A 26,392-nucleotide genomic window follows, 5' to 3' on the forward strand; every position below is an offset into this window, starting at 1 on the left:
AAACTAGATCTCATGAAACAAGAGGCAAAACACTGGTTTTGGTGCTACAAAATGAAACAGGTACTTAGGTACCAATGTAGCTCTCAATGGCACACATTTTTTATTACAGTGAGGCTGCACATGAAAAACCTTACAATTTCATTTCCTGCTGGTGTCACTGGACATGAATTCAAGATTCTCATATGCCAAGTCAACAAAATTAAGTAATTGAGGAGGAAGCCTGGGAATTGTTTTCATTCAGATTGCAGCATTCCTTTACCATGTGTGATGTACAACTTATCATGCTGCAGCAAAGGAAACAAAGACTGAGCTTGTGGAGAACTTACTGTACATGCAGATTGCCAGTCAAATACTATAATTTTTCTAGGATGTAGAAATGACTATCCATTACAGAGATTATCTCTGTAATGCAAGAACTGGTTACACATGTTCAAGCACAGATTTATTTCACTGAAACGTGTATTTACCAAACAAAGATGTGTCAAACGATTTAGAAGGCACATTTTTCATATGTTTCTAGAATGAATACAAAAAAGTCCAATTAATAAGAATTTTAACATAAATTAAATCCTGCATTTTATCTTTAAGTGATATTCCTACCAAAATCAGCAATACCAATGAGAAAAATTGTTTTCTCTTCTGAAATTTAAGCCAAGTAATTTAAACCGCCCCTGCTTAATCCCTCCTCCCAAACCTATGAAGGATCTAAAAAATGGAATTTCCAAACTTAAAACAGTTTTAATTGCTCCAATATGAATAAAACTAAGGGAAGACAATCAGCCTAACACAGAGGTGATCTTCCATGTAATAACAGGAAAGAAAAGCATTACAATGGAATGGCAGTGTGAAGCTGGTGCACAGGATGGCTCTGAAATGGAATTTCCCCCACCTGCTCCTCACCCAAGAATATTCCAGGAGCAGAATGCACAAGGAGCAAAAATCAAAGTGAAGAACACCACTGAAAACTGTTAACCAGTTAATCAACTGGAAACTTAAAATAGTTTTGACATGTTCTAGGCAGCCTGCTTGACCAATATCTGTAGGTTAAACTAGGCCTCAAATCTAAGATGGCACCTAAAAATTAAAAAAAAAAAAAAGGGCATGGTGGGGGGTAGGTAAAAAATAGTGTGAGGGGGCAAAAACCATAAAGCCATAGAGCAGTAAAAGAAACTTGCACTGAAAACAAATCTAGCACTAGTATAAGCTGGAACAACTATAAAATTAACTTACTCCAAAATTTCAAAACACAAGGCTTTGCGCACTTATCAAGGTGCTGCCATGCAGGTTGTGTTCCCAAGAGAGGTCATTTAAAATTTGACTCATACATGCCTTTTTCGAGGCACGTCAAGCCCAAAAGTTTAATACAAAGTGTCATACTTGTAAATATGTTGAATTAATGTTAATCAATTTGCATTATTTATGCACAGTAAAGCTTAAGGTAAAACAATCAGCAATAACAAGAATATGAAAGCATGTCTCACATGCAGTTCAGCATCAGACCTTTTCCTCTCTGTATGCCACACTTAACGCCACTGATCCAAGTATCACTGAACATTCAATATCCAGCACTCTGCTAACCCAATTCAAGCTAATCTGAGAATGTGTCACAGAAAAGGTTATGAGAACACTTGCACACCACTACACAGGTTGGTGTTTTAGGGCTGCAGCACTGAACAGAAGCTTCCTGGCTGTAAAACCTTACGTACCCAACTCCAAAAGAGGAAAATACAGCTGCTGCAAAGAGGCTTTGAGCACTTAGCTAGCCTCTACCTCTGAAGCCAGAACTCACTAGACATCCTGCCTTACTTAAAAATCAGAAAAAAAAAAAAAAAACACTGTTCTTTATTAACTGAGGGTGTCAGTATGGCACATCACAAATGTTTAGAACAGCAAAGGATACAAGCAAAAAGAACAATACAGTACTAGAAGAAAAACTTCTCCTTAACTGACTAAAAGACTGTCCTGAGTAAAATATGTATCTTACTAGGTTAGAGACAGTTCAGACAGTATCTCTGAAAACTGACTTCTACATCTACAAAACAAAGAGTCTTTGTCTAGTAAAAGCAACACATTAAAAAAAACTAATTGATATGCATCTTGTGAAGGAAACATACATGTAATCCTCACCTTGTCACTGTCATCATTACAAATGTGATCTTGATGGATTGAGTGGCACTGAAACGATGTACCAATGCTACCTACAAAAGAGGGGGGGAGGGGAAAAAAAACATTAAAATAACCCCAATTCCCATGAACACACAAAAAAAATAAAGACCAATTTAGTAAACATTCTTTTTTTTCCACACACAGAAGAGAGATTTAGTTGCCAAACAGTTACATCTGACAAGTCATGCACTGAATTCGGGTAACAGGCTAAGACCAGAGAGACGTGTTGCACAGTGTGCCATTTTTACATTATTTTTTCTAAATATTTAAACAGAATAGAATTAGAACGAGTTCATCAATCCAAAATAAATATATGCAGTGAAGTACATATGAATACATATAAATAAGGAGAAACTGCACACATCATGTTTAGGTGATACAGTCCTGTACCAGATCCCTGCAGCCCTGGTTAGCCACAAAACAGCAGTTTCTTTCCAGTGACACGTTTAAGAGTGAGTGGAAAAATCCAAGGTCAGTGTAGAAAAATTTTAATTATATCTGGTTTGTCTGTAGTGTAATTTCTGCCTGCTTAAGGCCTTTCCACAGGTTTTGTTTGGTTTTGTTTTTGTTTTTTTTTTTTTTTTTTGCCTAGGGAAAGAAGAACAGCACACCTTTAAAAAGGTTTGAGATTTTGTCCAAGGAGGGAGACGAACTAAAGTTTGAGTGTATCCATGCAGTTTCCCAAACACATTTACAGAACTCTCAATCCTACTGTAAAGTTTTATTTAATGTGCTGTTTCCTTGCTCAAAGTATAGGAGTGGAGTAACTGCTATGGTTGAATTTGTGCTTCCCTAAGATGACTCCTTGCAAATACTGAGCAAATCAACTTTTAAAAAGCAAGAAGAGTCTCATTTGTAAAGTTACACCATTTCATGATTTTTCCTTACAGAAGATCTACCTAGAACTTCACAGTTTCTTGTGGTCCTTCTGTTATAATTTTGAAATGAGCTCCATAAATTTGCTTCTTTCTGACCTACCACTACAGAAAAAAAGTTGCCATAGGAGTCATTGACTGTGGCTCTATTGGCTTGAACAGCAGCAGAACTTGTGCTGTGTATTTTTGTAGGAAGGGAGAGCAAGAGGTATCACTACACAGTTGAAGTTTCAAGTTGAAAAGTTTAAAGATGAAAAGGAAAAACAGGTCCAGTTTAAGACTGTTCAAAACATGCAAAGTTCCCTTCCCATTTAATTTAGGCTTATGCAAAACACAAGTGTTTTCACTAGGAATACTCCATGAGCTTTCTGGAAATTGGAACTGATTGCACCCCAAGGCAAGCTAAAAAAACCCAAAGAGAACACGATGTTAAGGATAAGGCTTGACAACTTTCTGCCCATTACACCTGAGGCAGCACTACTGTAAAATATGGCCTCTTGGATTAGTCCAAGATAAAAAAGATAGGCATCAAATAATGAATATAACAAAATTCTGTCAAATTATGACAAATATATATAAGCTTGTTTTGGGCATCTGTGTATTTAGATAATGAAAGAAATTTCCAGAGGTAGTAAAAAACCTATACCTAACCTCAACATTACCTAAAACTTTTTCTCCACCAAATTAAACCACAAATGTGGAACTTAAAGGCTACATCATAGGCTCTACAGATAGGCTTTTGAAGAACTGCAATCACATACACAATCACAACAATAAGTTGGCTTTGATCTAGCTATAGTGGATACCCAGCTGCAATAGTACAGCTTTCAGTTCATAACACAAGGTGGGACCCCTGAGCAGCCCATGAGGTTTTGTGTTGCCATAGCTTCAATTCCAACAATATCCACATTACCAAGAGAAAAATATAGCTTGGATTTTATCAGCATGTTTCAATCACACTTGACTGTTCTATAAACACAGACAACCAAATGCAGTTAGCAGAAGATATCTCAGTACTTTCTTTTGATATGATCCTTTTAAACAGGGTATTGCATGGTCTTCACACCATTTTCATTTAACTTCTGGTCAGCTACTAATACCCTATAGTCAAATGGCAAGATGTAAGAGATAACCCCTGAACTGCCAAAAATAAAGATTTTACTACACACATCCTGACTACCCTGAAGCAGTTGCCTGGCTGATCTCACCAGCAACCTCACCAAAGGCAGTCTTGGAAAAGGGTTTCTTTGAAAGACAGTGCTTGAAAGGGTCCAGCAGAGGTATGAGCTCCAGGCACACTGACACAGACTATGACCAGCTAAAGTCCCTGCTCCACAGCAATGCAATCTGTAACACCGAGTTGTGCAGCCAGGAAATCCTGTAGCATTTGCCTGAGTTTTTAAATTTGATTTTATTTTTTTAAAATACACTTTTCAGTAATTGAGTTACCATGTTTTTAAAGCATTTCCTTTACGAGAAACAGGTTACACTTAGACAAACCTGAAGAAAGGTAAAACACTTCTCACTCACCTGCAAAAGAAAGATCAACAGACAGAATCTGGAGGATTCAAACCAAAGATTCAATCACCAGTTCTCAACTGTGGCTTACCAGGAAAACGATGCTGGAGGACTGAAAGGAACTAGAACTATAAGCCAATTTACACTGCCCTGACTGTAGAGAGTGGATAAAAATTTGGTCAAACTACCTTTGAATTCTTTTGTATTAGAAATACAAACTGGACTGCTAACTCCAGGAACTGTCCACAGAATGGCCATCACAATAGTGGTGGCAATAGAATAGGTATTACATTACCTAGATAGAATACATCTATGTACCATTATTTTTCTTGTGATTGCAAATAAGAAGCTTGTATTATGAGCTTACGATGTTTCCTTACCTCATAAACAGCTTTGGCCTGGCTATTGCCTTTCTCCATCTGCATTAACTTTAGCAGCTCTATCTTTTCTAGTGAAAAGTTGGAACAACTAAACTTCGGGTGGACTCATAACCCACAGCCTCGTCCCCTTCATAGCAGTTTTACACATGGAGAGGGCACTGCTTGGTAACCAACCAGCTTCACTGTGCAAGGTCCAGATTTTGAAAGGGTTTGCACATTTTTAAGTGAAGCATTTATCTGTGAGGAAATCTGAGTCACTCCCAACACTGAAGTGCTGATGGATCCATCTGAACGTCCATCAGAAACATTCTTTCCCATGTACCCTAGATTTGCAGCTAAAGCCAGGAATCAAGTAAAACTTCTGGGGATTTTTCCTCAACTAACAATGCAGTATTACTGGATAAGCAAGGGCTTTCAATGAGCATATTAAGGTTTTTTGCCAAATTATAAAATAATTTCCATGCCAGGATTGATATGCATAAGCTATACTAACCAGCATGCCTACAGCAAATAATCAGAGTCAGGCTTCAAATAAAATGAATATCCCTTCCAACATTTAAAGAATTATTGAAATTAAAGGTGTTACAGAATTCATGTTGGCTTTTACAAATTCTGTTTATATGCACTGTGAAAAATTACTGCATGAGAAACACTTTTGGAACATTCTTCAACATTCAACTTTGCTGCTTTAATAAAAATAAATATTGAAACACATCAGAAGTCAGTCATCACTATTAGCTCTTTTCATCTCAAATATCACTCAAATTCTATTTTGGATTCCACACAAGTGCAAAACTAGTATTTTAAAATTTGTATTTTTGTATCTTTACAGCACACATACAAAAGTAAGGAATGTTTTCCATAAGCTTACTGACAGCTGTGTGCTCTGCTCACAGGGGATCAGTTTCTCCTGCTCGTTGAAGGAGCAATTCAGCAAGAAGTCACCCAGGGAAAAACTTTACAGCAGCAAAAAAACTGTCACGCAATCTGATTAACACAGAAATGCTATAACCCATAAACACAGTAACACTGTTTTACTGGAACTCCCAGTACTCAAAATATCAAAGAGATAAAGTGTAACTGATAAGACTGCACAGCAAAATGTCCTAGCAGGTTGTGAAGTCTGGTTCATACTAGCAAGACATAAGCAGAGAAAAAACAACTATATAAAGCAGTAAGGTAAAAAAAAAAGTGTCAAATAAGCTATTTAATCATTCGGAAGTCACTTTCCATCCTGAGGATAAACACTATGATCTGAGACTAAGCAGCACTCTTCCTGAAGTGATACTAGATAGAAGTTCTAAGCTGTTACTATAAGGCCATTCTAAGAAAATGCTGCCACAATGATGCATGCATTAACAGTTATTTACTATACCCTTTCCCACCACAGCATCTTAGATTTCAATCAAGGCCTACTTTAAAATAGAAATTTAAAAGCCATTTATTCAATTTGGATACAATATGACACTGTTTATAACATCATTCCCCCTCACTTTGCCACTCCAGAGTAAACCTTCTATCATAAGTGTTTAATACACATTAATATACACTAATTAATGTACATCAATATACACTGTTTATAAATAGAAGTTGTTCAAAGATAGGTTTGATTAAAGGATAGAGTTAGAACATTCCCCTCTGTTATTTTCCTATCCTTCTGCCTCTGATGAACTGAGTTCATAAAAATCACACTGTTCCTGGGTATCTCATGTAAGTGTGAAACATGGAAGACAACCAGTAAATAGTAGAGACCATTTAGGAAGTTTGCAACTACAAGACCTGTGTCACAAGACTGCTCAAACAGTCCCAGGGAAATTCACAGGGTTTACATTCAATAGGACACAAGCCAATTTCAAAGAATCACAGACTGGTTTGGATTGGGACATTAAAGTTCATCCAGTTCCACCCCCTGCCATGGGCAGGGACACCTTTCACCAGAGCAGGCTGCTCCAAGTCCAGTACAACCTAGCCTTGAACACTGCCAGAGATGGGGTGGCCACAGCCTCTCCACAATATCCACAAATGGACAACTTGTTCCAGTGTTTCTCTGCCTCCATCTTGAAAACTTTCTTCCTTATATTCCTAAATCTATCCTGTTTCAGGTTAAACCATTGCCCCTTGTCCTGCCATTACAGGCCTTGGTAAAGAGCCTCTATTCATCTGTCTTAAAATCCCCTCTGAATACTGAAAGAGCACAAGAAGGTCTCCCTGGAGCCTTCTCTTCCCCAGGCTGAATCAGCCCAGCTCTCAGCCTGTCTCCAGATCAGAGCTGCTCCAGCCCTCACAGCACCTCCACGGCCTCTGGACTCACTCCAACAGCTTCACGTCCCTCTTGTGTTGTTTCCCCAGACACAGGACATGCAGGGGTTCTGGGCTCAAGCACGCACTGTGGGTCTTGGGGAGCTTCTCCTCACCCAACACCCCAGTTAAGGTCCCTCTGGATGGCATCCATTCCTGCAAGCCTATCAATCAACTGCACCACTCAGCTAGGTGCCATGCACAAACTTGCTCAATCCTTCTATGTCACTGATGAAGATATTAAATAGTACTGGTCCCAGTACGGACCCTGGAGGACACCACTCTTTACTGGTTTCCATGTGGGCACCGAGCTCTTTGGACATGGACACCCTGCCAATTCCTTATCCCTCTAAGAGGCTATCCACCATATCTGCATCTCACCAATTCAGAAGCAAGAATGTTGTGTTATCTCTGGACATCAAACCATTGACTGCAACTCTTTGGATGTGGTGATTCAGTCAATTCCTTATCCAGTGAATAGTCCATCAAGCACATATGTCTCCAAATTAGAGGCAAGGATGATGTGTGGGACCATATCAAAGGCCTTACAGTCAAGGCAAATGACATCAGTTGCTCCTCCCTTATCCACCAACACAACTGCTCCATTGTAGAAGGCCACAAGATTAGTTAGGCATGATTTGCGCTCAGTGAAGCCATGCTAGCTGCCTCTAATCACCTTCCTGTCTTCCATATGATCTAACATAGCTTCCTGGAGGATCTGTTCCATGATCTTACTGGGATGATGGGTCAGTAGTTCCAAGGGTCCTTCTTTTTACCCTGTTTAAAAGGGTATTTGCAAAAGGAAGCCAAGAAAGAGAAGTGCCCATGGGATTACTGATAAAAAATACTTGAACCTGAACAATCTCAACTGCTCCCTGGACATACAGAAATGCCTCCTAACAAATATGACAACCTTTGTGTAGGTAAGGGAGTAATTTTCCAATAACCTGCTGTCCTGGGTTTAGCAGTAGCAGTCATTTTTATCCTTCTTGGTAGCTGGTGCAGTGCTGTGTTTTGACTTTCGGGCTGGGAGCAGAGCTGATAAAAATGATGTTTTGGTTTGGCCAAGGACTTGTTCAGGACCAGTTCATGTTTCTTAAGGGGTGATGTACCTACACATTTTGCAGACAACTTCAATGCTGTCGGGGACAAGCTCGACAGATTCCCAAGAGCTGATTCTCAGTGGCAGTTAGGTACTTGAACCAAATGAACAGCAGAAGAATCAGTTCCTCCTGTCTGAGCAGTCATTCTCCTGAGATCTTCTCTTGTAACAAAATCATTCTTATTTTCTGAAGAACTGACATCAACTTAAACTGCTACTTGAAACATGCTACCTCTGTGGCTACACAATAAAACCTTTCTTCCTCTTAGCTGTTGTACTACAGGACTCTTATGAGACTTAGCTACACAGAGACAGAGGTTGATACTGTAAGACAGAGATTAAAGAGAAACATTTCATTTTCTGTTCTCTCCTTTGCTGTGCAGTAAGATTCAGAGTCCTACTGGAATTATCTCTGATATGTATTAAAAGGAATTAATAATATCTTAACAAACTAACAGGATCCTAATTTTTTGCATTAGAACTGCAAGACACTGACATTATTACAAACACACTCTGAAGAGCATCTTCAGTTCATGGTGTCTGGCTCCGGCGACAGCTCTGCTTGGGGTCAGCGCACAGTCTCCTCCAGGAAGTTCAGTATCTACTAGAAAGAAGAAAACTTTCTTCCTGTTCTTGTCATCTTACAAAAGGAGGCTAACAGCAATATCATAAGCCCAAAGATACCCAAATACAGTTACTTAATAGCATATGCAAATAGTTATAGGAGGAAAGAAAAGTATTTCAGTAACTCAAGGCTGACTTTTGCTGAAAGTAAATAAACCCTACAAAAAAATTAACCTGGCGACCACAAAGTTTCTTTTAAAAAAAAAAACAACAAACAAACAAACAAAAAAAACCCACAAAACCTTTAACTTTTACTACAATTCAGATTTTATCATCAGTTGTGCGGGAGCTGAAGCAAGAGATACAGAAAAAAAAACAACAGGACAACTACATCAAAATCCAGGTATGAGCAGACCAGAGCTCATGGATACCCTTAATGCTGCTCTGTTTCCATCCTTACTGGACTTTGTAGTGATGGTTTTGAAGATTTGGCTGTCTTGAGTTTCTGAGCCTCCTGAATGTAAATTGTCTTTCAAAAGCTACCTGAAATGTCAAGCCATTTATTTTTCTCTATTAGTAAACAGACTATCAAACTGATTTTCTTGAAATTCATCTTCTCCTGAGAATCATATTTAGACTCTGAAAACGCAATGACTGCTTATGCAAACTGCCTAGCAACTTCTTTTTGGATGCAATGGCTTAAACTGACTGTCACCATTACAATACAAACTTGTCATCATTACAACAAAAAACAGTCACAGAAGCACAACTTTAAAATGTTAAACTTTAAACTGTGGCTTGTTGACTGCTCCCTGTTCCTGTATAACATCACCCACCAAACCCAGCACTAGTAGCACAAAGACTTCTTTTGCTTGTTTGAAATAAAAGCATTAAAGCTCCCTCACAGCCCAGCCTGGAAAAAAGAAGGCTTCAGTGGTAAAAACGCTGCTGATGCTGTCTGACTCATGTAGCCTTTAACACAGATAGGAAACAACAATGATTTACAATCAACTTTTTCTACTTTCATACTTCTATCAAGAAACAGTGAAATCCTGGAACCAGAATTTTAAATACACCTCAAGTTTATTTTACTTTTTATTTTCTCTGCATGTTCCATCTACCCATAAAGCAAAAGGTAACCATGGGGCACTGTCATGGAACTGACCCTGTAGATACCTATTTGAAACAGGATCAATTCTGAAGGCATGGTTAAAGGTGTACAATCAAATCATTTCTAGGAAATTATTGTCTCCAACACAAGACAAATGGAGCTGCTGAAGAGAGTCCAGAGGCGGCCATGGAGATGCTGCAAGGGCTGGAGCAGCTCTGCTCTGGAGACAGGCTGAGAGCTGGGCTGGTTCAGCCTGGAGAAGAGAAGGCTCCTTAAGGGGAGACCTTAGTGCAGCTCCAGTGCCTAAAGGGGCTACAAGAAACATGGAGAGGGGCTTTTGACAAGCGCCTGTAGGGACAGGACAAGGGACAGAAAACAAAGCACCTGCAAATGCTTCTTTCACGAAACATGTGTAGCACAGGGTTTGTCTGTTAACACTCCCAGGGTTGTTCCTCTTGGCACTACAAACAAACCAAAACATGTAGTAAAATTAGGATTCTTAAGGCTTATACTGGACAGATTTATTACACATTAGGCTGCTACCAAACAACTGAACTAAAATCCTAACTGTATCACAGCAAGCTCCCTTTTTTTCTCTTTTTAAACATTTGTGTGTAACTATACCCACCTGTAGGATAGCTTGTAAAACCTGGGGCCTGCCTGGGGACAGAGCACAGTGAGACACTAATTATAACTTTATTACTTTACCCATCAGCTTTGAAAGGACAGGACAACATATATAAACATAAACTTCTTAAAAAAACCCCAAAACCAAACAAAACCATACACAATACTTTGCTTCAAAAGCAAACCTGGGTTAAAGATAACTTTCATACATGAGACTGAAGAGTCTTTACTGGCAAAATATACTTTTGCCAACATAAATTGACTCAGGGCTGGGGACTTATTTTCCTGGTCCTATCGGTGAATTCACACTGGCTACACTCTGTCGGACAACACCCCTACAACTCCCTACAGAAAGGTCTTGTTGATAGTCCTGTTCCAGCTATTTGTCCACAACCTTGACTTTAAGCTTCAGACGAGGTCCACCTGCACTGCTATGTAACTGCAGAAGCCAGGAAGCAAAACCAGAATTAGATGCAAAGCCTAGAGCTACAACTGTCTAGTAAATGCCTGCTAAATGGGCCTCTGTCCAAAACACCCTGTTCCAAAGTCACTGACAAATAGAGACTTCCTGTCAATCACCTGCCTGGATCACTGGGGTCATTGTGCGATGTCTGCAGCAGGAGCTGCCAAAGCTGCAACTCCCATCTTTTCCAGCTATGACGAACTCTATGTGCACACTCTGTGTGTTTACAGGGAAGCATTAAAGTGTATTAAAATGGGTATAAAGTAAATTCCCAAGATACTCTCTTGACGTCAGTTTTACTGTCAGTTAACAGTAAGCATGCAAGTAGAACTTTAATGCTGTGTACGTACAATGGGAATAAATTAGATCACATTACTGAATTAATAACCCAGCAGTTATACAAACAAAAACATAGCTGTAGGAACCACAAACACTAGCCAAATCCACAAAACCTTCACTACCTGGGCTCGTTCACATCAGAATGAAATAATGTCTTTAAATTAAAACAGAAACAAAGAAACCAAACAGTAATATTTTCCTGGGCCCTGGCCAGGAATGCCAAGATCTATTGCCTGCAGTGTATTTTCACCACAAAATAATAAATTCTGCCATGGATCAGGTTATAGTGGAAACAGAAATTTTTAACCATAGTGCTAGTAATGGGAACAGCTTTAAACAGGCTTCATGAAACTATTAATTCCATTTCGAGTTCAGTAACCATTTTTCCTCTGCTCCTTTTCTTGAACAGTTGGAAAAAAACCCCACAAACCTCTAAACACCAAAAATAACAAACAAACCCCCCCAAACTAAAACGACTTAGAAAAATTTTGGGGAGGGAGGTATCAGTGGATTTGAAGGGCAGAAGGTAGCCAGTGTGAATGGATGCAGGACATCACGCTTTCCGTTTATCTCTTTTCACAGTAACGTCACCAAAAGCACTATTTTTTTTTTTTTTGTTAAATCACTTTTTAACTCGTATCATCTGCAATTGGAAAGAGAGATTTTGTCCTATAGTTACATGAAGAATTGGCAGTGGAAAGTAAAGTACTCAGAGTGACAGGAAAAAGAGGCACTTCAGCAGCTGAAGGGGCACCTGTCTAAAGTGCACATGCATCTCCCTGATGTTAGGTACTGGACAGACGAACCTGGGGTGGTGCACAGCTGAACAGTTCTGCTATTTACTAGCAGGAAAGTACTAATCAAGGGTATCAAAATCACTGGCAACGTTGGTCAGTGACTATAACATCAGGGAGATCAAGGTCCTGATGGCAGAGAAGGCGGCGAGAAATAGAGGATGGGCCATGGGCATTAGGACAGCCAGGTTCAATGAGCAGTAGGTGAGACCATTGAAAGCAGCAGTGAAGGGTCACAAGAAAGCTGAGTTCTTCAAGAACAGTCTGCATGCATGGGAACAGTTCAGCCCAATACTCAGGACGTAAAGCAGAATTGAGAGCAGCCCAGCCATGAAAGGAATTCATGGTGGAACTTCACTGCCAAAGGGCAGCAAAAACGTGGAAGCAAGATGAGGTTACAAGGAGGAATTTATAAACACTTCTTGGGCATGCAAGAAAGACAAAGCTCAGCTACAGTAGGACCTGCAAACAGAAGAATAACAAGAAGAGCTTTTACTGCTACATTAACAGTAAATGACTGAACAAGCAAAATGTGGACAACTACTTAATGGAATATGTGACCTAGTGACAAGAGAAACAGATGAGGAAGAGGTACTCAATGTCTCTGCTTTGTCTTTCACCAGCAAGATCATCTAATGTCTGTTCTTAAGGACAGGGTACAAGAAGGGAAAGGATGGCTGTTAGCTGATGATGATGTAGTCAGAAACTGCTTAACAGAACTTGACCCATACAAGTCAATGGGATCAGAACTACTGCATCCACAGGTATTGAGATAAGCAGTGCCACAGTAAGGGTGCTTAATCTCACATCTGAAGTACTGTGGAGATAAGGAAGCTCCACGATGACTACAAGAAATAAAATGTTGCACCAATCTAAACAGGCCAAAAGGATAGTTTGGGGAACTGCACGACAGATGGTCAGCCTCACTTCCATCCTAAGTGTAATCGTGGGAAAAGAGTTCTCTTTGAGCATGTTTCTGAACTTACAAGGGGAAAGGTGACTGTACATCCAACATTTGCTCCTGCAGTCCTCACTCTACTGCTACTCAGCTGTAAAAAAAGTTAATATGAGACCTCACAAGCGTACCTGTACCTGTTGGCAAAAGAAATGAAGAAACTCACAAATGAAGGGATGAGAGAGGAAGATAAAGGGGAGTCAAAAGCACATTCCTCTAAATTAGAAACTTCCACTTAAAGAGCTGCCAATGAAAGCACAGCTCCAGATCATAAAGCTTACATCCAACCAGAACACTTTTTTTTTAAGCAAATCCAATAGAATAGCAATGACACAAATGAGAAATGTCCAGGAGAGACTATTTTTAGAGATATAAGTATTACCACAAGCTTAAAAACAAGAACAACAGAAAAACGTCCATTACAAGGTCAGATAAATCTCACGTATTCAGAAAACACTCTTTTACTTGTTTCCTAGGATTTAAGGAGTGGTAGTGTCTGAATGGTTACTTTTGGTTTGGTTTGCTGTTTCTTCATTTGTTTTATATATCCCTGAAAGATCCATTATTAGTGTCTATATGATCAGTTCTATTGGCATTACCTCCTCTTCCTATCCCAAATGTGCTGTACTTTTCCCTTTCCTTCTGCCCCACTTTTGGAACACTCAACTCTACATTAAGGCACAGGTATTCCCACCGCTCTATGCCTTCCTCCCTGATGAAATGAACTCCAGCAGTGACCAGCTAACCGAGTAGAAGAGTAAAACCTTCATGAGTACCTGCTAGGCAGCTGTGTTCCTAACCCCAACTTTGGCAAGAGAATTGTACCTACTGGCAACTGGAAGGTCTTTTCTTTCTGCCAAAACCTGAGCATCTTTCTGACCATGACGCCCTTCAACCCAGGAAATCAAAACAATTAATTCTGCTTCACTTGTTCTTAGCCAGTCAAGCTTACAAGCTGTATGGACTGTGTGCCACATGGCCAGCAGGCAAGTCAGCAGCACACAGAGTCTATATGGGCACAGTAGAGCAAACCCACAACCATCCGACTTCCACTAGGGAGGTAAAAATTCAGGTGGCTGTCAACAATAAACATTTGCTCCTGTAGTCCTCACTCTACTGCTAGTCAGCAGTAAAAAATACGGGACTTCACAAGCGTACCTGTTCCTGTGGGTGAAAGAAAAGACAGCTACAGTTTTTGCAGTTTCCCTTCAATGGTGAAGAATTAGAAGATAATCAATTAAAATAAATTCTTAAGCAACATTCACAGAAGACAGAAAACCAGTCGTATGACAAAGACCTACCTACTTGTTTGAACAATATAGAAAAATAACAGCAATATTTAAAGGAAAAACATAAATAATAAGGCATTTGCCTACTTCTTTAACTGGCAATTATGAAATTAAAATAAAACTACAGTAGGTACTTCCAGTTAATTTTCTATGGATGTATAACAGGGGTTTAACTACACTGTGGCATTCACTTATGATGCTTCCCTGAGAAGGCAGAAACATTGTTTGAAATAAAAAAATGTCAGTGGACATCTTTTATTTATTTATTTTTTAAATGACGCGCACTTTGAAATCAGCAATACCTATAAAAATGCACACCAGTCAGCTAAGCCACAGAAAAACCGTCAAGGAGTCTTTCTACTGAGGACTACCTCCATTACAGCACAGGGTGCCAGTTGTAGGGGCACTACCACATCACTCACCACCATTAAACCATCATCCCAACATCCTTGCCAGGCAGGCTCTGCAGTTACAGCTGACAGGTTGCCAGCCACAGCCTGGCAGCTCTGACAGACAAGCAGCCAGGTAAAAGGTTTCTGCCTCATCCCCTCCTGCACACGGACAGATTAATAACTCAGCACTTCCCAAAGGCTCTAGAAAGGCAGTGGGAAGTGCTGCCAATCCAATGGGAAGCGCTGCCAATCTATGGAGGCCACCTCTGAGCTTCTCCCGCCCCAGCCCCTTCCAGGTTTCCCTGTGCTGTCACATTTCTGCCCACACTCCTTACAAGACAACTTTGCAATCAAGTTTTTAATACCGAGCGCTTGTCACAGTGTTATACTCCATTACTGAAACAAGAATTCACATACACACAAGCTGCCATTACCAAAGTACTACATTAAAACTGAAACCAAGACAGCAGTTAAAGCTTTTTTAGTTTTTAAGGTGGATTTCAATAGCATTAACACAACAGGCAGCACAAATAACCTAACTGCATAGAAGGTTTTTGGTCTGTACAAATACTAACAAAGCTGACTTCACTTGTACTTTGTATGACATCCTGTATGTCCCTTGGATGGAAGGAATAGACAAGTTTGAAACAGAAAATCTGAAAACTCAAAAAATCAGGGCAGAATCTAGTTACATAAAAGGCAGAGACATAAATCAACTTAGTCTGCTGCAGAAATTTATGATGGAAACATGTCACCAAGTAGTAAGCTTAGATAATAGTTTGAAAGTCAGTGATTAGACAAGGAACTGCCTCTGAAGATTTAGGGAAGACAAATGAGCAGAAAAAGCAAAAGGTTGAGGGACGTAAGTCATGCAGGGCAACTCTGCGTAAGTTCTAAAAGAAATTATCCAGGAGGAACATCACTGATATAGGAGGCATTGGAAAACTCACAGTGTCTCTGCTATGAAGATTATAACAATTCTATTATTAACAAAATAACAAAAATTATAACAAATTATAACAATGTATGGGATAATCGCACACTACGGTATTTAACCTGCAGTTTCCTACAAGGTGCTTTAAGGGTTAAGCCTTTACAGGGACAAGCAGCTGCTGGTATTGCTCACAGGAGAAAAATGGCAGAAAAGGTCAGGTAATTGCCTTAACACTGAGAAATGTTCATTAAAGAGTCTTTTCTTGTCCAGAAACAAGAAACAGAAAAGCTGTCCAGTGTCTGTATGGCTATAGCAAAAATAAAACCACTGCACAGAAGTTTCTGGAGCATTCCTGGAAGCTCGCCCTTTGAACATGCAGTGCGTCCATACCACACATACTGTTTTAGCTGCTCAATTTCCTTTCTTAACTCCAAATGTGCCAGAATTCTTTGCTACTGCAACTAGATCTGCTATCCCACCCCAAACTAGTGCGAAAGTGTCCATTTCTCTCACTGCAGTGCTTTTAAAATTATTTCTTTCACTCATCTTTCAGCCTGAGGACTACTGAATACCAGAGGCATATGGCCAAATAAGACAAGATTGATAACACGAAGTTAAACATCCAGCCAGTAATCTAGGCCAACAAGCATGGTAATGGCAATTCACATCTCACTGAAAACTTTCTTATACTACAAAGCATTAATGCTGTCCAGTCAGGACACTTCAGCTACCCCATCAAACACTCATTTCTTGGGTTGGACAGCAAGCAGGTGCCATTTATCAGAAGCTTGGAACTCCAGTGAAAGCTTATTTGGGAAACAGTGATGTGGTTACCACACTGATTTAAGTACAGCAACTCCCCAGGGTCTATCCTTTTGCCTTTGCTCTTCCCACCAGCTCAACTGCAAATGCAAGATACAAATTCTGGTCTCCAGCACTTTCACTACTGCAAAAGCCCTCAAGGGCTCAGACCATTAACCTTCTGTGACAGTGCCCCAGTGAGAAGCCACTATATTCAGAGGAACATTGTCAGAAGAACATGGTTTACTCTGCCACTGAAAAGCAAAGTTCTTGGAGCAGGGACACTGACCACAGTGTTCCACTACCACCTTCAGTTACATTCAGGAGATTTTCCTCAATAGCACTGTTTAAACCTTATCCAAGAAATGTGCACAGCTCTCAGGATAATTAAGGCATGGAGAGGATTCTTTCGTTCTCTGTTTAAAAGACAAACAAAACAGATGCGAGACATACTTTTTGGTATTGCTAATTTCAAGGAAGCAGCAAGTTGATTTAGTTAGTGGCCAGAACCTAAACTTATCAAGCACATGCAAGAGAACAAGCTAAAACTGGAATACAGCAAACAGCTGGAAGCACTCCTTTCAGCAGAACAATAGGCTTGTGCAGGCAGTTTAAGATCTTCTCATCTCCATCCAACTCTAGTGAATTACAGCTTTGTACACTCTGCCTTGATAACAAGATTATCTCTCCAAGAATGATATGGACAAGAGATGATCCCAGCAGCAGAACAGAGCAGACATTCCCAGAAAGCAGGGGAAGGAGATTCATAAATCATTCTGAAGAAGCAGAGAGGGTTACTATAAAAGCTTCCTAATTATTCACAGCAATTAAAATCCAGGCTATTGATAAGAAATTAATTACCATTTTAGAGACAGAAAATGGTTTAGGTAATTTCTTAAGGGTCCAGAGAAGGGCAATGGAGCTGGTAAAGGGCCTGATGAGGAACAGCTGAGGGAACTGGGGGTGTTTATGTCTGGAGGAGGCTCAGGGGGGACTTATTGTTCTCTACAACTACCCGAAAGGAAGATGGAACCAGGAGATGGCTGATCTCTTCTCCCAAGGAACAAGCAATAGACAAGAGGAAACAGCCTCAAGCTGTGCCAGGGGAGGTTTAGACTGGATATTAGGGACAATTTCTTCCCTGAAAGGGTGGTGAGCCATTGGAACAGGCTGCCCAAGGCAGTGGTGGAACCACCATTCCTGGAAGTGTTCACACTGTAGATGGGTCCTTAGTGACATGGTTTAATGGTGGACTTGGCAGCCCTGGGGGAATGGTTGGACTGATGATCATGAAGGTCTTTTACAACCTGATTTGATTCTGTGATTCTATAAATAAAATCAGGAAGAGGGACAAAGTGTACATTCAAGTAGATAAAAAGGGGAGCAAGAAGAGAGAATCGCAAGTGAAGTCAGAGAGAGCTGCCTTCGCTGCAGACCTCTGTCCCTCTCCCCAGGGCATCCCCGGAACATCTCTGGGAGATGCAGCACACTGCCAGCAGAGCATATGAGGGAGACATGACCCATCCAGCTCCATGGTGATGTGCAACATGCTGAATGAATTGTAGGCAGAACTGTCTGACTAAGGAGTGCCCATCCTCATCTGTCTAGCACAGCTCTGCAATATTAGACAAAGGAATCATCATTTTAGATCAGCAAAAGACATGACCTGGGGTCAAATGAAAGATAAATAAAACTTATGAATTATGACATGTTTAACAACAGCGAGTGACAAAGCAATGTGAAATTCAGTGCCAGTAACTACAAAAGATCCCAGACAAGGAGAAAAATAATCCCAACTACACTTGTGGACCAAGAGCTTCCTTTTGCTTCCCCGCTTTTAAATGGAAATGGTCTCTGTAAATCTTCTGATAGAATTAGCAGAAAAGGGCTACAGAACAAGGCTGAAAACTCCATACACTTGGGGTTTGCTACTACCTTAAAACTGCAGTCTTCAGAGCCTGTAATTAGTCACAGAATTGTGATAAAGTAGAGCAGGGGCAGGGGAAGACAATATATAGACCTGGACTCTTCGGCATAGAAATTAGGCAACAGAGTATCACGAACGCCACAGAGAAGGTGCACAAAGAAACATTACTCACTGCCTCAAAAAAAAAAGCCCAATCCACTGAACACCATGTACTTGATAGAGCTTCCAGCTCAGAAAGTCCCTGACCAAGACTTCCTGAAGGCTGGGTAATACAATGGGAAGAATTACTTGGTCTGTGTCCCACTCAAACCCCATTCAAGAGTAGCAACGGGTACAATCTAGACTGCCCTAGGACTCACCCATATCTAACAATATGAGAACAGTTTGTCTCAAGATCACCCTTAAGCTTCCACGAACATCCCTCCAGGCTTTTAAGTCCAGCTGTACTAGACTAGGTTTTGGAAAGCAATCCAGTACTTTTGTGTGTCCTCAGTAAGCTGCAAGGCCGAACAGGCACATCCCCTGCAGGACCAACAGCAGACCCTCTCTCAGCATAGGAAACCCATCAGCAATCCCTGTGTATCTCACTGGGCACAAGTAGTCTTCCACAGCCCCAGCAGTCCTATAGCAGACTGGCAAGCACCTGAATGGGACAAAAGAAACATCCTGACACAAGGTCGGATGCTTTCTCTATCTATATGACATATGATCTATATAACACTTTCCCCCCTCAAGCTGAAAGCAGTCCTGCTTCATTACTGTCCTGGGTTCAGCAGTTATCAGTCATTTTTTTCTCCTTCTTAGTAGCTGGTGCAGTGCTGTGGTTTTGACTTTTGGCCTGGGAACGGTGCTGATAGCACTGTTTTTAGTTACTGCTCAAATGTTTAGTCTGACCAAGGACTTTCTGAGCCTCATGCTCTGCCAGGGAGGAGGGGAAGCCGGGAGGAAGCAGAGACAGGACACCTGACCCAAACTGACCAAGGAAGTATTCCACACCACAGCACGTCATGCCCAGGATGTAACTGAAAGTTACCCAGAAGGGCTGGTGAACTGCGGGGTTGGAAGAGGTATCAGTTGGTGCTAGGTCAGGCAGGGGTGGGGTGAGTTATCGGTTGGCTGGTGCTGAGGTGTCCTATTCTCTTCCGTTGTTATTTCCTTTATCATTACTATTATTGGTGGTAGCAGTAGTGATTTGTTTTATACCTTAGTTACTAAACTGTTCTTATCTCAACCCATGGGAGTTGCATTCTTTTTGATTCTCCTCTCCGTCCCTCCAGGAGTAGGGGGAGGGAGGAAGGGGGGAAGTGAGTGAACGAGCTGCGTGGCTGGGTTTAAACCATGACAATTACCGATTTTTGTTTTGTACTATCCACTTGCAGCACTTACAAAACACAGCCTCCCCAAGCACAACAGCAACGCAAGTTAAAAAGATTCTGCCCCATAAGGCAATACAGCATGGCACCTTACTTGCCAGTTCAGAAGCCAGTGAACATGACCAAGGGTCAGATACTCATCTCTAGGAGGATATGATGACTGAGGAGAGTCTGAACCTTCTTCAGATTGATTAACACTAAGCAGATGGTAGATCATTCTGTGCTCAGGTATCTGGAAACTGAAATTACAGAAAGGAACAGCATGTAATGTTAGGTCTGGAGAAGTTCTGAGAGAGGAAAATAGTAAAGAAAATATTGTATACATCCCCTGTAAATTATACCTTTGTTTCTCTTCTTGATCAAGATATCCAGAGGTGATGAATGGTAAGATAAGTTGGAATACAGGGGAAGATTATTAGGAGTTTGGATCTGAGTACCAAGGAAATAAACAAGGGTATGTACATCTGAGACTAAACGTTAGGGAAAAAAGGAACTGGAGAGAACACCTCCCAATCATAAGCTCAATTTGGGGACTGTTTAATATTCAGAAAGAGTCCCACTTCTGCCAATACTGAGATCTTAGGAGTTCAAAGTATGCTTTAACAAGAACCCAACACAAAGGAGCAACTAAAGTAAGTGCTCTAAGTGCAGGCAATCTTTCAGAAGCCATAAAAGACTAGAAGACCCTGCTTCATGCTCCTATATAGGACTACTGTCCTATGTCTAGATCTCCTTTCCAGAGCTACATTGAGAGAGAAAAGCACAATCCAGATTTTATAACTCAAGTACTGTCCTGGGTTTAGCAGTGGCAGTCATTTTTCTCTTTCTTGGTAGCTGGTGCAGTGCTGTGTTTTGACTTTAGGGCTGGGAACAAAGCTGATAAAAATGATGTTTTGGTTTGGCCAAGGACTTTGTGAGCCTCATGCTCTGCCAGGGAGGAGGGAAGTTGGGAGGAAGCAGAGACAGGACACCTGACCCAAACTGACCAAGAGGTATTCCATACCACAGCACGTTATGCACAGGATGTACCAGAGAGTTACCCGGAAGGGCTAGGTGGACTGGAAGGTTGGAGGAGGTATCGGTCGGTGCTTGGTTGGGCTGGGGGGGGCGAGTTATCGGTCGCCTGGTGATGAGGTGTTGTATTCTCTTTCCTTGTTATTTCCTTTATCATTATTATTATTGGTGGTAGCAGTAGTGATTTGTGTTATACCTTAGTTACTAAACTGTTCTTATCTCAACCCTTAGGAGTTGCATTCTTTTTGATTCTCCTCTCCGTCCCTCCAGGAGTAGGGGGAGGGCAAGAAGGGGGGGGAGTGGCTGAACAAGCTGTCTGGCTGGGGTTAAACCATGACAAGTACTATCAGCAGTCTGCTTCAAAAAGCTATTTAACATTAGTTCTCCAACAGCCAAATGACTAGGCCATGCTCTGGATTTCTAGACACAGATCCTCACTTGTCTAGCTGCCAGTGTTTTCTACATTATTTTCTTAACCAAAGCAGCAACTTTCCCAGTTTTTACAGGGAATTGTCTCTCTCCAATAATGGCAACTGTACTAGAAACCTTATGAGAATGAACTCTTAAGTTGAAAATAACTGTGATGGTAAAATGTTTTTAATGAACAGTTCAGTTGGGGAAAAAAAAGAAAAAGAATAGGAAGATGTTCTGCAGGACAGGGTTAACACAATTCTGTGAAATGATAATATGCTTTTAGGTAATTCAGCTTTTCTGCTTTTTACTCGGAAAGAAAGAGAACCTAGCTAGTGTTCATTGTGTGGCTCGAATACTGTTTATATTGTATTTGCCTGCTTGTTATCAAACACAAGGCAAGAAGCACCAAACGTTACTAAAACTGTCAGCACAGGAGGAAAGGGTTAGGGAGGAAGAATCACCTCCCTCACAATGAGAGGCCTCTTGCTTCAGTCTCCTGATTAGCGATGATTATCAAAAGTGCAGGTATGGAAATGAAGCTGTTCTTTGATTCATGAACGAACCAAACCACATAAACAAAAGTAAAGTTCAAAGAAGTATCTGCACATTGAGGCCATTGCAGCTGAGAGTTTTTTCATTCACTTTGCATCACCATAGAGCTGCACACAACAGAAAATAAAACCTTTTTCTTTCTGAAATACCAAATAATTCCTCTTTTTCTCCCCCTTCCATTTTCCCAGGTATGTATTCTTCATCGTTATTGCTCTTTTTATTGTTATATCCACAAGTTTGCTTTATAAACAGCCAAAAATATAAATAAATCAATGCCATAACTATTTATTTTCTTTCACAAAGCACTTGTTTACTGTGTGGGTCTGCCTGAAATTTAACCTGTATGGCCTAATAGCCCCTTAAATACTACAAAAATAAATTGCTAACAGAACAGCGTCAGCTCCCTTCACAGTGTTTACTTCAGGTACAGGCTAATTTATCTGCTACTTAACTGCCAATTTCTTATGATTCTCTTTAAGAAACGACAAAGCCTTCCTCCAGTCAGAAGCTATTTACACAGAAACAGGGCTAGAAGAACACACATGACAGCTTTACCCAGAACACCAGCTTCATATTTGGGTGGGAATTGTATGACCTGGGGTGTTTATATACCTCAGGTTTTTGCTCTTTGCCTACTTTCTGCTATGCTTATAATCTATATTACTGACGGGATTCTTAGTTGTACTCCTTTCCCTCAAAAATACTACAGAAGATCAATGCTTTAATAGACTCACCACATCATAAATACTAGCTAGGGAGAGACTAACAGAAAGTGATGAAAATATGTCGTGGTTTAAGCCCAGCTGGTAATTAAGAACCACGCTGGGCATGATGTGCTGTGGTATGGAATACTGCTTTGGCTAGGTTGGGTCAGGTGTCCTGTCTCTGCTTCCTCCCAGCTTCTTGTGCCCATCCTCACTGGCAGATCATGAGACTAAAACTCCTTGATCGGAATAAGCATTACTTAGCAACAACTAAAAACATCGGTGTTACCAGTGGTGTTCCCAGGCTGAAAGTCAAAACCACAGCACTGCACCAGCTACTAAGGAGAAAAATGACTACTACAGCTGAACCAGGACAGTATCCACTCCTTATTCCATACAATTCACATCATGCTCAGATTCCATATTTTAAAACGTACTGTTGCTTTTTGTCTTATATATATATATGCATATATATACACACACATATATATACACATCTCCTATATATACATATATATACACACATACACAAGAAGAGAGAGATCATTCCTTAGTCCATGGATCAACCCCTATAAAGTTGCTGAATTCATCCAGTCCACTATGTCGGCCTCCATCTCTTGTAACAGTCTTTCAGAGCAGGAGAGATGGTGTACAGTGTTGGACTGTTGCCTGCTGATAACACCAAGGAACTTGTCTGGTCACTGCTGAGCTCGTCTAGTTTCCCATTCCCGTTTCATTCTTTGTTGGGGTGATGATCAGAGGGAAGTCAGGGTCAGTTGATGGTGACATGAGAACAGTTCTGCTGCTGCTGGCTTTTCCCATGACTTTATTCTCCACTGATGATCATGACAGCACATTTCTTCTTTTTAAAGCCCAGAGTGGTAGGGATGTGCATCCAGCTGATGGGCTATAAAAATGTTATATACCAGGCAACAGCATATAATTGAGTTCATTGGCTGTTTTCTGAATCCCCTTGAGGGACACACAGGATTTCCCCATCTTCTCCCATCACCCACCAAGTAAATCTGGGTCCCTGGGCAAAAGCAATCCCACGAGTGGGTTCGCCTCTACCTGAAGGAGGAATAACGCAGACTGTCTTCCACAGCAAATTCTTCATGTGCACCACAGGAACTTTATCCCATTCTACAGTACGTGAAAGCTCTGACTGGGCTGGGCCAGCCCTGTTGGCAGATCCGCTGGTGTTGACCAACCAGGCGGCCTTTGGAAAGTGTGTATCCCAATGTTTGAAAGTCCCACCACCCATTGCTCTCGGTGTAGTTTTTAACAGCCCATTCTACCATTCGATTTTCACAGGGGCTGGTGCATGGTAGGGGACATGATATACCCACTCAATGCCATGATCTTTGGCCCAAGTGTCTATAAGGTTGTTCCAGAAATGAGTCCAATTGTCTGACTCAGTTCTCTCTGGGATGCTGTGTCACCACAAAATCTGTTTCTCAAGGCCCAGGGTAGTTTTCCGGGCAGTGGCGTGGGGCACAGCGTAAGTTTCCAGCCATCCTGTGGTTGCTTCCACCATGGTAAGCACATGGTGCTTGCCTTGGCAGGTTGGTGGGAGTGTGATATAATCAGTCTGCCAGGCCTCCCCATATTTGTACTTCAGCCATTGTCCTCCACACCAAAGAGGCTTTAACCACTTGGCTTGCTTAACTGCAGCAGGTTTCACACTCATGAATAACGTGGGCAATAGTGTCCATTGTTAAGTCCACCCCTCGATCACGAGCCCATCTGTATGTTGCATCTCTGCCTGATGGCCTGAAGTGTCATGGGCCCACCAGGCCAAAAATAATTCACCCTTATGTTGTCAATCTAAGTATGTCCGAGCCACTTCAATCTTAGCAGCTTTATCCACTTGTTCATTGTCCTGGTGTTCCTCAGTGGCCCGACTCTTGGGTATATGAGCATCTACATGGTGTACCTTCACCACCAGGTTCTACACCCAGGCAGCGATATCTTGCCACAGTGCAGCAGCCCAACAACCTCTGTGTTGCCAGTTGCTCTCCCCCCATTGCTGCAACCACTCCCAGAGGGCACTTGCCACCATCCATAAGTCAGTATAATGTACTGGCCACTTTTCTCATTCAGCAATGTCCAAGGCCAGCTGGATTGCTTTCAACTCTGCAAACTGACTTGACTCACCCTCCCCTTCAGCAGTTTCTGCAACTTGTCGCTGGGGACTCCATACAGCTGCCTTCCCTCTCCGACGCTTCCAAAGCACTGGAGGGGTCCAGTGGACTAGATACTTGCCCATACTGTCCCACACACCCTGCCACTCATGGCTGTCCAGCCTCGGGGAAAATCTCCTGGTCCTCCTATACTGTTGTTTAACCCTAGACAAGATCTGAGCCAGACCCTGCTTAGTTTCTGAGATCAGATAAGATCAGGCATTTTCAGGGTGGTCACACCATAGGCAAATCATAGAGAGCACATGCAGCAGCAAGCTGGCTCCCAGCAAGAGCAGCAGGGTGCTTTCAAGGGCACTGAAATGATATTTAGGATCTTTAATTCTTCCAGAATCTACTTCCACTGTAAACAGCCTGGTGGGGGAGAAGAGGGTGTGAGGGAACATCTCCTCCATAGGCTGACCCCCCCCGCAGGAAGGAAAAAGAAAGATGTATAATTGTTAAAAATTCCCATTACATGCCTCCCACACTATACAGGCGATGACCACACTGAGGATGCATACCAGCCCGCCTTCATGATCAATAAGTCTGTTGTATTACAAGTCATTACCATGAAGTACAGTGAAACAATAACCTTAGCCCAGGCCCCAAAGCCAATTAACACTAAAACAGCAAATACTGGCTGCAAGTAAGATATGACATGCTGAAACTCTGAGACCAAGCACAACAACTCCAAGAGCAAATAAATCAACATTGTATTGAGTGACTATTAATCCAAAACAATGAATGCTTGTCACAAATATGATTAGACACACTCTGGTCAGATCTATCATTATCTCAACCCTTCGTGCCCCACGTTGGGCACCATAAAGAACTGTTGTGGTTTAAGCCCAGCTGGTAACCCAGAACCATGCAGCCGCTCACTCACTCCCCCCACCACTTCCTCCACCCGCTCCCAGAGGGATGAGGAGGAGAATCGAAAGAATGTAACTCCCACAGGGTGAGATAAGAGCAGTCCAGTAGCTAAGGTATAACACAAACCACTACTGCTACCACCAGTAATAATAATGATAAGGGAAATAGCAAGGGGAGAGAATACAATTGCTCTTTACCTGATGACTGATACCCAGCCTGACCTGAGCAGAGATCTGGGCCTTCTGGGTAACTCCCAGGTACTTCTGCTTAACTGAACCCAGGTCAAAATACATCAGTGAGTATCTTTTATATTTTCTTATTTGTAGATATTTTACTCACATACTCTACAAGCTTAGAAAAAACCCACCCACTACTGAACAACACATCTCAATTCATTTATCTGGCATCTTTTGAGAAAGCATACCAAGCATGACAGCAAAGACAAGACTCAACACCCCCTACACCTCTAAGAATGAACAAATAAAAACTAAAATTGAAATGCGCACTTCTGCCTTTCAGAAGAAAACAGATCGCTTGTACATCAACCAGCAAGCAAATAATTTAGGAAGAAAGACTGAAAGGCAGAAATGTGACTTTGCATTCAGCACACCTTTAAATACAGCTATTGGTGTTTTACCCAAAGCTATTTATACACAAAACACCCATCACATAAAGCTTTCCTGGGGAAGAAGCATGTTAAGATAATCATGTAAAAAAAAATCAAGATCGGGACAAAAAAAATCC

General features: G+C 41.3%; 1 protein-coding gene across 1 annotated transcript in view; it reads right to left on the bottom strand.

Annotated features, from left to right (window-relative positions):
* The window catches only part of RNF38 (ring finger protein 38), an 82,453-nt gene that overhangs the window by 46,274 nt on the left and 9,787 nt on the right, over positions 1–26,392 (bottom strand). The window contains exon 2 of the mRNA XM_061364064.1: positions 2,128–2,198. Within this exon, the coding sequence (XP_061220048.1) occupies positions 2,128–2,198 (71 nt within the window). The remainder of the gene's footprint in view (positions 1–2,127; positions 2,199–26,392) is intronic.

The sequence above is a fragment of the Neopsephotus bourkii genome, unplaced genomic scaffold (assembly GCF_033783945.1).
Source record: "Neopsephotus bourkii isolate Nb327-2 ecotype Australia unplaced genomic scaffold, CSIRO-AGI_Nbou_v1 NB_1184, whole genome shotgun sequence".
NCBI classification, from domain to species: Eukaryota; Metazoa; Chordata; class Aves; order Psittaciformes; family Psittacidae; genus Neopsephotus; species Neopsephotus bourkii.